The sequence below is a fragment of the Pungitius pungitius genome, chromosome 9, assembly GCF_949316345.1.
Source record: "Pungitius pungitius chromosome 9, fPunPun2.1, whole genome shotgun sequence".
In the NCBI taxonomy this organism is placed as follows: domain Eukaryota; kingdom Metazoa; phylum Chordata; class Actinopteri; order Perciformes; family Gasterosteidae; genus Pungitius; species Pungitius pungitius.
Genome location: NC_084908.1, coordinates 19053973 through 19067540, shown reverse-complemented (window position 1 = coordinate 19067540; position 13568 = coordinate 19053973). Strand labels below are relative to the sequence as shown.

At 48.5% G+C, this 13568-nt stretch overlaps 1 protein-coding gene across 4 annotated transcripts; it reads left to right on the top strand.

Moving 5' to 3' along the window:
- Positions 1-1460: 1460 nt before the first annotated feature.
- LOC119217943 (heterogeneous nuclear ribonucleoprotein L-like) lies at positions 1461-13123 on the top strand. 4 transcript variants are annotated; one of them, XM_037472010.2, is made up of 13 exons: positions 1461-1733; positions 6081-6199; positions 7366-7603; positions 7707-7792; positions 8060-8156; positions 8295-8367; positions 8886-8945; positions 9025-9269; positions 9378-9499; positions 9612-9810; positions 10152-10209; positions 10373-10471; positions 10993-13123. In XM_037472010.2, exons 1-13 carry the CDS (start codon positions 1539-1541, stop codon positions 11046-11048), a joined length of 1647 nt encoding a protein of 548 aa, XP_037327907.2. In that variant the 5' UTR covers positions 1461-1538; the 3' UTR covers positions 11049-13123. The 4 variants fall into 4 exon arrangements, with proteins under 4 accessions (XP_037327907.2, XP_037327905.2, XP_037327903.2 ...); XM_037472008.2 differs by having other exon boundaries at positions 10370-10471; XM_037472006.2 differs by having other exon boundaries at positions 9010-9269.
- Positions 13124-13568: the final 445 nt, after the last annotated feature.

Sequence of the window (13568 nt, the reverse complement as noted above, 5' to 3'; positions counted from 1 at the left end):
TATAAATTGTGTTGATAAATGATAAATGTCACCAAAGATATTCCCGGATCCCTGATTTTTGTCACAGGACACATCGTGAGTGCTGCTTAAAGGACGTGTGCTTCTTCTTTAGGGTGATGACCATGTGGGACAGTGGAGATCAAGCATTCAGGCTTGTTATCAGCGGCCCCTTTAACACTGTGTCGCCACCTGCTGGACTTGACCAGTGCAGCTGAAAATGGATAGTTTAAAGGCTCAGTATGCACGGGAAGAAGTTTGATGAGGTTTCTAAAAATGGGAAATACAGAAAGGGAGTCCGACTGACGAGTCCCTTTGTCTTATTGGGTTTCTTGCTACACACATTTACCTGTAGTCGATGGAGGTGGGATCAAATTTTAGTGAACTATTAAAGACCACATTCATTTGCTCATTTTAAATTTTGAATAGTCAATTATTACATTTGTCATCTCTGTTTCTGATGTAAAGTTACATTTATTTATTCTTTTGTTTCTCTCATCCAGATTTTTGAATGGAAATAAAAAGATTGTGCTGAAGAAAACAGACTCGAAAGACTCAACAACATCACAGTGGGATGTGGATGAATAGGTGCTGCTTATCACCCTCCTCTTCCTCCTCCTCCTCCTCCTTCACCTCCTCCTCGGGCTTCTCTCTCCTCCATCACGGACGAGGCTGTGAAATCACGGAGGATTATCGGTGTAACGGAGGAAGAAATGTTGACAACTGCCAGGTCCGGACCCCTCTCTCTCTCTCTCTCTCTCTCTCTCTCTCTCTCTCTCTCTCTGGGGTGCAGCAGTTTAACAGGTGTGCTGTTGCTGTGGCAACCTGACCTCCTGGAGGAAGCAGCTGCAGGGAGGCTGCGTCCTCCTTTGGGCCTCTTGTCAAGCGGAAAGTGAGGCATCTCTTCTTCTCTTCTCCTCCAGTTTAGACTTCAGTCTGACTCATGTGAGACTGGATGTGCTGTAACTCAGGGTCAATTTACTCAAGTTCAATGAGAAAGGAATCATACTGGTACTCAATAAGGGTATTTTAATATACAATCAATAATTCCATTGCAATAAGATAAAACTTTATTTAATCATAGGCAGCTGTCATAAATCAAACATACAATCAGACGCTAGAGGCTGCTGCAGTGTTTAAAATCATTAATCAGAACAAACTGTGTTAAAATCTCCTCTCCAGTACAGACAGTTTGGATCTGATTGGATAATAAAAGTAAGATCAAATAATCTGTCTTCCGTGCACGTGGTCCCAAACTAATCCTCGTGTGGTAATTATGACGCAGATCGCGAGCGTCCGTGTTTTGGCTCCTGACGTCGTGGCGGAGTGAGACGTCTGTGTTCATTTCCTATCTGTCAAACGCGTGCGCGAGAGAGAGAGAGAGAGCTAGAGAGAGAGAGAGAGAGAGAGAGAGAGAGAGAGAGAGAGCTAGAGAGAGAGAGAGAGAGAGAGAGAGAGAGAGAGGTCCGGACCTGGCAGTTGTCAACATTTCTTCCTCCGTTACACCGATAATCCTCCGTGATTTCACAGCCTCGTCCGTGATGGAGGAGAGAGAAGCCCGAGGAGGAGGTGAAGGAGGAGGAGGAGGAGGAGGAGGAGGAGGAGGAGGAGGAGGAGGGTACCACCGGGCAGCCAAGCGGCTCCGGACGGAAGACGAGGCCGGCGGCGAGGAGCCGGAGGACGGGGAGGAGGACGCCGCGGGGGGGAGCAGGAGCCGCAGGAGCCGAGGAACCAAGGTGAAGATGAGGAGCAAGTTTATGTTTTTATTTTGTATTTATTATGTAAATAAATGCGGGTTATAACAGAATGGAAAATAGTTTCCTCTGTTCTTGCTGTTTGTTATCAAATGAATTTATGACAGAGGTGTAGAAGCTTGAAGAATAAAACCCTGACAGAAAAGAGTTGAGCTGCACCTTCCTCAGGAGGATCCTCCTCTTCAGGAGGATGTCACCACGCTCTCCCCCAGGAGGAGTTCCGGCTCTAAGGGGAGGGGGGGGAGGGTCGTTCGGGGAGATTGGTGCCCTCCAGAGATGAAAATTATAAGCTTTATAGAGATGGTTCTAGAAGGCTTGAGGAGCGTCCTGTTTTTATGTGTTTATTTTTTACATTAGGGTTAAAAATAAAACCAGTATAAATATATAACAGGAAGCGACAGAAAGCCACTGGCTTATCTGAAGCCCATTACAACTTCCCTGCATTATATATCTTATATTTATGTTATGTGTGGGTGGTTTGAGAGCTTTACCGCCACTGATGTAGAATATTGATCCCATACTGACTCAAATAGTTGGATCTACTGTATATCAGCACCTATTGACCAAAACTCCATCAAAAGACTCACTGATGAATCGAAGTACCAGCTTAATCGTGAATGAAGATAATCGACTGGTCGTATTGTGACGTCACCTTCTGGTTCGTGGACACATTGTGGTACCGGTGCACGAAGGAACCCAAAAGCAACCACTCAAGACAACGATGGGAGATGGCAGGTGGAATAGTGAGTGGCTGACAGGGGGGGGGGGGGGGGGGGGGCTGCAGGTGAGGAGGGCAAGGAGAACCAGGTGAGGGCAATGAGCTGACGATGCGGGAGGGTTAGTAAACCGTCTTGTGTCTTCTGGAGCCAGATGTGAGGCGCGGGCGTCGCTACGCCTCGGCGGGGATTGGCGAGTGAAGGTGGTGGCGACCACCAAAAGTATCGCCGCCGTGCTGTATTCGAGAAGAGACTTGAAATCAATGTACTGATTTTTTTACGATGCTCCGATCCTCCGTGGGACATTTTGGCCTCTCTGTGAGGATCTGGCAGTAACAGGAAGTGGCGGCAGGAAGCGAGGCCATCTGCTCACCTTGCAAAATGCAAACCTGTGGTATTGTGAATGAGTCTGTAACCTTGTTGGGTTTGTAACACGTGCCACAGACCGTGGCTACATGGAAACAGCATCCAGACCGAATTACAGCTAGAATAGAAACAGTTTCACAATATTCACAAAAGTCTATTGGATGGATTGACATGAGCTCAGGCATTCTGTAGTAAGAACTTCGGTGGTCCCCTTTCAAAAGAGTCCAAAGAGGCTTTCCAGGTCTTGCTGGAGGTTCTTGGAGTCCCAAGGACCTTAAACCGGGTTTCAAATGTTTGGTTCTCTGGGAGAAGTTGACACTTAAATTCAGGTTTTGGTCGTTTGGCGGCTCTGTAAAGAGGTTTAATGTCTCCTGCGCCCCTGTGTAGGTTCTCTGATCTCCCGCAGGAGGATTCGAGAAGGCTGGTCTGAGTCTCTAGAGATACTTCAGGAGACACTGTTTGAAGACACCATCGGATTCCAACGCTTACATTTGAATTATTCAAATCTGCCAGCTCCTGTTTTTTTAATTAGCCTCCTCTCAGATGGAGCTAAGTGCTCTCAAACGGGACAGAACGAGATGAAAAAATAGACTTAAACCACCGGTTCAAGTTCAGTTGAGACTGGTCAGGTTTATCTTACCTCCTGTGAGCTGCTCTGAGGTGGATTATTAGCCGCCGTCTGCAGCCCGCCGTCAAACCGCCTTTCATCTCATGTTCTTTGTGGTTCCGATAATAGATCAAACGGAAGTCACCCCCCGAAGGTGTAAAAGTGACCTGAGAACCGTACTGATAAGTGTTTTGCTTTGCAAACTATTGGCTGGTTTGCATACAACGCACATCGTAGACTTAAAGACCCGAATAACATCCGCATGTAAATGCACCATTTAGAGTAAGGCCTCGTTTTAAACTATGCAAAGTGTGGTGTTTGCATATCCAACTTCGTAACACTGTCGTATTTGGAATAATTGTGTAATATCAAAGGTCCTGTAAATGTAGCCAGCCGACGGCTTGGTTTTTGTGTAGCAAGCCGACTGGGTCAGGTGATTCTTTTGGTTGACCTGGTGACCTTCCTGCGGTGCCAAAACTCGTACAAGATCTAACATCAGTAAATCAATGTCAGGAAAAGATGTTTGTTTTCCTCCTCCCCGAGCGCCACCGTCACAACAAGCGAGAGCGATTTTTAGCCCCCCGGTTGCGATTTTTGACTCCCGCATGAGGCGCTAACGCCGTCTTTGAACTTTGAAAAAAAACGCAGCGTGCGTCTCGCGCTGTTCAGACATCACAGAGCTGCACAGGCACGACCCGTCAGACCTCCTCTCTGTCCACACACACACACACACACACACACACTCTTCAGCAGTTTATAAATGATGTAGCATCCGGCTTCGTTTTAAGGCTTGTTAGCTTAGAGGAGGAAGAGGAGGAGGTGATGGAGATGAAGGCAGCAGAGTGTGTAGGCGGAGATATAATGACACAGCAGCCTTACTCTCATAGAGACACACACACACACACACACACACATTCATAAAGCGTGTCGCTATGGTGACCGGGCCAGACCGAGCTGCACCTGCTCGGCCCTCCTGCGGAGGAGAAAGAGGAGGAAGAAGTTCTCCCCTCATTGTTGCCACAAAGACAACCAGGGAAGTTACCGTGGCAACGGAGCTGCGTCGCTCTCTCCAATGAGAGCTAAAAGAAAGAAGCATCCAGTCTCTCTGCGCCGTTGAGTCACGAGTACTTCTGTATCACCTTCTCCTCCTAACTCAAAGGGCTTCGTCCGGCTGCCTCTGGCTTGCCGTCGCCATGGTTACCGAGCCCCGCGTAGGTGGAGTCGATTGTAGTGGTGTCTGTTCGGGCGAGCGCACAAACGTCTCTCAGAGGGAACGCAGGGCCCAGAAGAAGCATCGGCCACACGAGCTGCAAAAGGGACATAATTATATGTGAGACAAATAATAAGAAAAGATTCATTATGAGCATAGGAACCATCGGCTTGAATCGACCAATAAAACATTTAACATCGACACGAGTTTTTATTTCAAAAGAAGTGAAAACCCAGCAGGGAAGTCAGCAGGAAACGGCGCCGCTCAGTAGCTGAGATGAGGCTTGCTCGAGTCGCATCGCATCGTCTACAGAGGTCATCCACCCAAAAGGCCCCATTCAGAGCGCGCTTCCTGCAGGCGTAGGTGTGAAGCGTCTGAACACACGCAGCGGAAAAAAACAGGCGGACTGCAAAACCTGCAGCGCTTCCTGGAGAGCGAGAGACGGTAAACGCGTCGGCGGCGGTGGCGGCGCTCGGTCGGCACCAGAAGGTTTTTTTGTCCCGCTGGCTGGTGTCTCCTGAAGGAGGAACGGGCAGCGACCTCGGAGGCCTCCTGCTGCACGTCAAGACTTTGAGATAGAAGATGAAACGAGAAGATGAAAAATGTCCTGCATTCTAAAGCACCTTTTTGCCCTGGGAGACCTTCAATACTGAAGAATGAAAATGACTCTCTGTCATCTATTTCCCCCAAATGTGTTTGGATATCTGACGCTCCTCCTGCTCCTCTTGGTGCTGCATCAGACCACCAGCTAATATAATATATATTATATATATATATAATAAGACAGAGAGATACAGGCAGGCAGAGAGATTAAAGAAAGTTTTACAGTTCTACAAATGAACACAAGTTCACCAGTTTTGTTTCATTTAAAATGATTGACCTAAAAGGAGGATGCTGCCTGACAGTCTGGTGAGGTATGTTGTGGTGACGTTGTATTATTAGTTATTCTCGATTATTATGCTCCACATTGATTTAAGAGACTCCAAATGCAGAAGGGTGGGAAACTGCAGCAGCGCGACCGTTGGACGTCATTTCAGTTTTTAGCTCATTCAACTGGAAGGCGGCTTGTTACTTCCTATTTATACTTCTATCTACTCCATATTTACACTTCCCAGCTATTCACTTCCTCTTTTTACTTCCCAGCTTTTTACTTCCTCTTTATACTTCTCAGCTGTGCGTAGTTAAACCTCAAACTGTGACACATTAAGTACAATAAGGCCTCCTTTTGTTATTCACTTATTTATTCAATTCGATGATTTAAGTTAGTTTGTTAACAAAAATGTCCCATGTTATTTATTTATTTATAATGTTTTTTTTAGTTTTATGAATCATTTTGACGATGGCTGCCCTTTTGTTGCCCGACCCCCCCCCCCCCAAATGTCTGATCTGGTGTTCTTGTCCCCACGGTCCGGGTCCTCTTCTCTCCGCAGGACGGTGCGGAGGACGGTCACCGCATCGCCCCGTCCCCGGTGGTCCACGTCCGGGGGCTCTGCGACGCCGTGGTGGAGGCCGATCTGGTGGAGGCGCTCGACAAGTTCGGCAACATCTGGTAAAGAAGCGCGTCAAACGCTCCGTTCTCATTTACAGAGAATCTACAAGACGTTCGTCACTTCCGTTTGCAGGCATTCGGTCCGCCATCTTGGAATATGGCCGTCGCCATGTTGTTGTTTTTTTTGGGTAACCAAGCAACAGAAGTTTTTTCATTTGCAACGGCAGCAAGCAGCAAACTGTCAATCCCAGGAAGCCCCGCCCTAAAGGCTGCTTTTTTTGGTGTATTTCACTCTGAATTGGCCGTGATTTACTAATTGAACGTCATGCATCAAAGAAAAGACTTGAAACTTTGAGATTGAGACCAAAAACTGAAAAACATGTGATGTGCAGTGAAGAGAGCTAAAAAAACAACAACACTTGAACAACACCCCACAATCAATTTTATTTATTTATTTTTACGTTTACAAAAGGTAAACAAGACAGGGCTTTGGCTGCTGACTGCCTCTCCGACACGAGGCCGGAATCACCCCGGCAACCAGTGGTCACTGGTCACTGGTTGCCGGTGGTCACACGTCACACGCGGGGACGGGAACTCGTGGTCACACGTTTAACTCCGCGCCCCCCGAGTTCTGTAGCCGGAGGTTTTTATAGAACATCCTCTCGGCTAGCCCCCCCCCCCACCCCACACACACCTTCACCCCAGGGCCCCCGGTCGCCATGGCAACTCACGCTAGCACGTCGCCAGGATCCCTTTGAAGCGATGGCGATGACAGACACATGTGGCTTTTATGGAACCTAAAATTACAACACGCACCTCAATGATACAGCTCTTTAGTGCTATTGTCAGCGGATGCACCACCACAGAGCTCGAAAAGGACTCCGGAAAGCGGTGACTCTAGCCACGGCGCGCACAGGGCGAGTGAAGAGAAATCGCTCACATATGCTTCTCATTTTTTTGAAAAAAGGCAGCAGTTTCCTGCGAGGGGTTTTAAATATTCAGGAGGAGAAACGAGGACTTCAAAAGTACTGCACCCGAGCTCTCAAATCGTGAGAGCGAGGACGGGTATTTGGCAGCGTGACTCGTGTCGCTGATGCGTCACAACTGAGATCCGCCGCTGACGTCTGTGATGATTGGTCATGTGGCTCATTCGATGTTTAAAAAAAGCGAAGCGGCGTTCAGATCGATCCTCCGGTCGCCAACCAGGGGTCTGCTCTGTTCGGCAGCTACGTGATGATGATGCCGTTCAAGCGGCAGGCTCTGGTGGAGTTCGACAGCGTGGAGGGCGCCGAGCGCTGCGTGTCGTGCGGGACCAGCGGCGCCGTGTGCGTGGCCGAGCAGCGGGCCTTCTTCAACTTCTCCACCAGCCAGAGGATCACCAGGCCCACCAACGCCGACGACCCCACCAGCGGGAACAAGGTGCTGCTGCTGTCCATCCAGAACCCGCTGTACCCCATCACCACCGTGAGTCTGCGCTGTGCGAACGTCTTGATCCGCCGCGAACCCCCCCTACTTCTGACAACCCTTTTGAATGGGCATTGGTTTGTTTCTCTTTCCCCCCCCTCAGGACGTTCTCTACACCGTCTGTAACCCCGTCGTCAACGTCCAGCGCATCGTCATCTTCAAGCGCAACGGCATCCAGGCCATGGTGGAATATCCTTGTCTGTCTGTGTGTAAAAAGGAGTCCACGTGTCGTCGGAGGCTGTACCCACATCCCCACAGTGTAGAAAGGAAATGAAAGGTCATCGTGTCAGGGTCACAGATGTTATATTGCAGTTGCTGTCAGGTAAAGGTACACAGTCACAGATCCAAAGCCTCTTTAACGTCAGGTTCTGTAAACCTGCCGGTGGATCTCCTCGAGGAGAGAGGAGGCGAGGTGGTTCCTGCTCCCGCTGAGTCTTCCTTAACGAGCTCGTTAACGTTCGGGTCGGTGGAGGACGCTCAGAAGGCCAAGCTGGTTCTGAACGGGGCCGACATCTACGCCGGCTGCTGCACGCTCAAGATCGAGTACGCTCGGGTAAACACACACGACGCGCAGTCCCGACACACACACACACACACACACGCGCTGACACACGCTCACTCTCAAGCCCACGCACACACACCCACGCGGAGGTGCTGTGCTCTGTCCCCCCCCCCCCCCCCCCCCCTGCAGCCCAACAGACTGAACGTGGTCCGCAACGACAACAACAGCTGGGATTACACCAAGCCCTTCCTCCTGCAGCGAGGTAGGACCACGCACACACACACACACACACACACACAGGTGTTCTCAGGTGTTGTCAGAGGTGTCTAGAGTTCACCATTTCAGGAAGGAAAGAAACAAGCAGTTCGCGTCCGATTGAACCTTCTTTCAGTCGCTCAGGGGGCACCGACTTTAAATAAGGGTGAAGCGATCCGAGCTGCGGTGAGTGGGGGGGGGGGGGCTGTGTGGAGCTCGCAGTGAGTGGGTGGGTGGGGGGGGGGGGGGGGGGGGGCGGCTGTGTGGAGCTCTGCCTGGAGCCTCGGAAGGTTAAACTGCAGCCTGAAGGTGGTTTGTGAAGCTGCTGATGCTGCTGCTCGAGGCCGAGAATAGGTTTTGATCAGAGAGGAAACGCTCACTTTGACCCCATGTTGATTTGACTCTTCTAACCGCGGTCATCACACGGTGTGTGTGTGTGTGTGTGAGAGACGGAGACAGTGCTTCTAGCGACAACCTTCCCGTGAACTCTCGTTGGGATTAAATGTCCCGCCGTGTGTGTTGCAGAGAGGGGAAAGGGGAGGCAGCGGCAGGCTATCCTGGGAGATCATCCATCCAACAGCTACGGTACCGTCTGTCCCTCTCATCCCGATCCCTGAATGTCCTCCAGGTCTTTCTAATCCCACAGTAGTGTGTGCCTCTGCAGGCTCGCACTGCCCCCTGCTGCCTCTGCCCGCAAACTGCAGGTACAGGAGGCGCAGCGAGGAGGTGCAGGACATGGTCGCCTACCCGCTACTCCTCCCTAAGACCGCCGCCTCTTACTCCTCCTCCTCCCCCTTCATGGGACAAGGCGCCTCCAGCTCAGTTGCCATGGTGAGCGGCCTCCATCCAACCAAGATGAACTGCGGCTGCGTCTTCAACCTCTTCTGTCTCTACGGCAACGTGGAGAAGGTGTGTGCTGTCCTCCCGGTGACCCTCGGAGGTCGCACGCCGCTCGGAGCCACGAGAAGACCTCGTTGTGTCACGGTTCTGCCACCTGACGTGTTTTTTTGTCTGCAGGTGAAATTCATGAAGAGCGTTCCTGGCACGGCGTTGGTGGAGATGGGGGACGAGTACGCGGTGGACCGGGCCGTGACTCACCTCAACAGTGTCAAGGTGTTCGGCAAAAAGCTGAACGTCTGGTGAGTCTCGGCATCTCTCACCATGGCTTCCCACAACCCCCCATCAAACATCACGTTCTTCTGGGTTTGCATGGCCTTGGTCATCATCTAAACCCCCCCCCTCTCCTCTCAGTGTGTCCAAGCAGCAGGCGGTGATTCCCAGCCAGGTGTTTGAGCTGGCCGACGGCTGCAGCAGCTACCAGGACTTCGGTCTGACCAGAAACAACCGCTTCAGCAGCGCGCAGAGCAGCAGGAACATCATCCAGCCGCCCGCCGCCGTGCTGCACTTCTACAACGCCCCGCCCACCCTCAGCCAGCACCAGCTGCACGAGGTGAGGTCACACCCGCAAACAGAAGCTTTAAATAAAGTCCATGCAAGATTTATCTTATTTTTTCCTGCGTGCAAACTCTCTCAGAATTTTATTTATGCAGTTCAGAAACTTTCAGGCACAAACCACGTCATCCTGTCTGTGACATGTGCAGCACAAGTAGAACGTGACCGTGATGTCAGCTGCTGGTTGTTGGACCACGGTTTAGAAACCTTAAGTTAAAAAACCTTGTCTCAATTAACTGCCATGACCTGAAGGAGCTGATTCCCAATGGTTGCATTCCGCCCCCAAATCCTACAAGCTGTGCCTCCAACAACAGTCTCTTCTCTGTTCCTCATCTGCAGCTCTGTACCGAACGCGACGTTCCCGCCTTCACCAAGTTCAAGGTCTTTGATGTTAAAAGTGAGTTCAATAAATGTCACCAAGAGCCACAGAATGAAATATTCTGCAAACTCTTGATGGGTGAATTGTGACTAGACAGTAGGTATTCAGCGGAGATCTTTCAACCCAGAAACATATGATCAACTTCAATCCTCTTCCTCCTCTTCCTCTTCACCCCCAGCAGCCGGCTCGAGGACCCTGTCTGGTCTGCTGGAGTTCGACAGTAAAACTGAAGCTGTGGAGGCCCTCACCGTCCTCAACCACCACCAGATTAGAATACCCAGTAAGTAGGCGGGGGGCGACGGGGGGGGGGGGGGGCGATCAGTCGACCCGAGGTCACCTGGTAGCCTTGGTTTTTGCCAGAGAGAAGAAGCAGATTAAGAGAAAGCATCTCCATGATCCATTGTTACACTGCCGTGATGCATTGACTTTATATGTTAGTAAGTTCAGACGACAATCTTTGTATCTTGGCATTGTTAGCACACTATACTCAATGTAGCATATTAGCATGCTCACATACCAGCTGAGTGTTGCTCAAAGGATAAAACTCTTAATGCTCTTATATCATTTGTTTAATGAATCCAAAACAATAAAAAACAAGAAATGAGGCGGTGACGTCGTCTAACACCATCAGCTGGTGGAGGCCACTAGATGTCAGGCTTCAGACTGATCTAATTTAAAAACAACAACAAATAGAGACAACCTGTCTGGCTCAGCACACCACAAATAGATTCATTGAGTTTGTTATATCTGGAAATGTTAACAGTGTCTATTTAATACTTGATGTGCCTCTCCGACCTGCAGACTGCTCCAACCCCTTCACCCTGAAACTCTGCTTCTCCACCTCTTCCCATCTGTGAGCCAGAAGCAAGATGGCCGCCGCAAACCTCCGGGACGATGCGCAGGTTCCCTTCTTTACGGAAGGAGGAAATGACGCAGAAGAGTTTTCTTTCCTGTGATGTTTTTGGATGGAAGATTTGATTTTCGAGGCTGAGCATCGAGATGAAGTCGTGACGAGGCCTTTTTAACGAGGAAAAGCACCGTGGTGATGGTGAACAAAACGAGTCGAAGGTCCCTGTGAGCTTCCTTTAATACGTTAAATGACGCCAGTGATCTGAGAGAAAATCTTCTGTCCCGGTTGAAATGTGAACAGACTGGATATCAAATCGATGAATGGCTTCATCCTCCATTGAAAGGCCTTCATATCCTGAAGTGCTATGAAGATATTCAGCTGTCAGAGAAATAGAAACTAGGTGTAGTTCTCGTTGTAACAGGCCGAACTCAGGGAGGAATCACTCAAAAGTGAACTAATCAGATACTTTGTGTTTATTTAAATGTTTTAAATGTACTTTCTCTGCGTCTTTCTTCTTTAGAAGAAGAGGTTGCTTATTTTTTTTTACTGAGGAGCAGTTAATAGTTTCCTCTATAGACGTGAAAAGCACATGATTCATGATTATATATTTATTCATTTCTCCCGTATCCTTATAAATTGACGGTTTACAGAGTAATTCCATTTTCTTCTTTGAACTGGGACTTTTAAAAAAACAGCAATACGTTGCGTCTGTGAATGAATTTGATTGTCGTGCCCAGAAATGATGGTTCAGCTGTTTGATGACAAGTTGTTTACAGGGTTGTTATTTCCAGCTGCTAGACAACAACTAAGACAGATCTTTGCCATCACTGCATTCAGCGTAAATGCCATGAATGACGTGGAAGGTTTTGTGTGATCAAACGGCTGAATAAATCACCAGACTGACGGCAGCCATTCAGAACAACAACGAGCTGCACAAGACCGCGGGATGGATGCATTAATAACAATAATGAACCGTTTGTGTCAGGGTTTATAATAGAGCTATTTTAACTGGATCAATAGAAATAGTGATTACTGAAACCCCTCCGTGTTTCATAATGTCAGCAACTCATGTTTTGATTTTTTTTTTTTTTTTTTTTACATGTTCAAAGTACATGGTTAAGTTTTCGTTGTTAACATTGTAAAAAGAAAAGATGTCTACAAAAAACTTTCCATGGGTCCGTCACAACTTCGGTTCAAAAGGGCCAGTGTGTCGGATTTAGCTTTTTAGAACATGAATTCTCCCGTATTTGGCTCATTTTTTTTCTGGTTTAGAAGGCCCGCTCCAAACATCGATATAAAAAGCTCATTGTATGGTACCACATACACAACTATTTTTAATTTTAGCTGATTATAGACTAATAAATACAGTTATGAATATTGTTTTCCATTAAACCTGTGATACTGGCGCAGGAGGCGTAACGACCTCCACGTTGCATGCAGTAAACACAATGTGCAGCTGGCGGAGTGTCACCTGTTTCTGTAGATATTTGTATTCCCCTGATTTGTATTTGCACCCCCGATCACAAGACTGAATGAGCACAGGCAGCACCTCTCCTTCTCTGTCCTGAAGGATCGCGTTGCTGCCGTTACACACTTTCCGTTGGCCTCGTGGCGTGGTGATGCAATTAACCGATCACAGTCTGCAGCAAAACAGGCATGTTGTTTTTTTGTTTTGTTTTTAAACACACACAAATGGCCGTTGAGGCCTTTCGCTGTGTGTTCCAGATGCAAATGTATGAGCGGGCTGTAATCAGATAACACGCGACCACACTGACACGAAGGAGTGCAGACGTGTGCAATCTGATCCAACTCGCTACAGAGCAACGGGCAACACGCATGGAACGAGTGCAAAGTTTGAGCCTGCAGACTGTGTGGGTGACAGGTTTTTTTTTTTTTTTCTAGTGAAAAAATGTACATAAATCCCAGCATGCACTGGGTGAGGAAGATTCACCGAAACAGCACATCCTCCCGAGACAGACAGTATTTAGCGTGGCGTGAGGGAATGTTGACTGTTCACACTTAAATCTGTTTTCTACGGCAGAGTCACAAGGTTAAATAAAAACAACAGCTGCCATTCAGGATTCATTTGGTCTGGTTTGGATTTTATAGTTCAGTTTCCATGTTTCATCCGTAAAAACTTTAAAACTATGGGATGAGAGGTGGGTGTCAAACTAATGGGAATCTTCGCACATACTGGAAAATAAAAATCTGGCAAAATACTCCCCAAGTTAAAGCCTGGGGTTCAAAATCTTCAAGAATGAAGTTCAAGAAGTAATAATTTAGCCGTAAAATGTTCCCTATGGTTTACAATTAAATGTCTCAATCCATACTGTTGCATCTATGTGTTAAATATTGGATGTTGGATCTGAGAAGTTGATTTAAAAGAAACCCACATGGGAACAACCTTAGTTTGACACAAACATTGGGGATCAACACGTCCGGAGAAGGGTGGTCTTGACACGCTTCACGGGGGGCCAGCGTCACCAGGGGGGGCGGAGCTTCAGCGCCGCCTTTTAACACCCGCAGC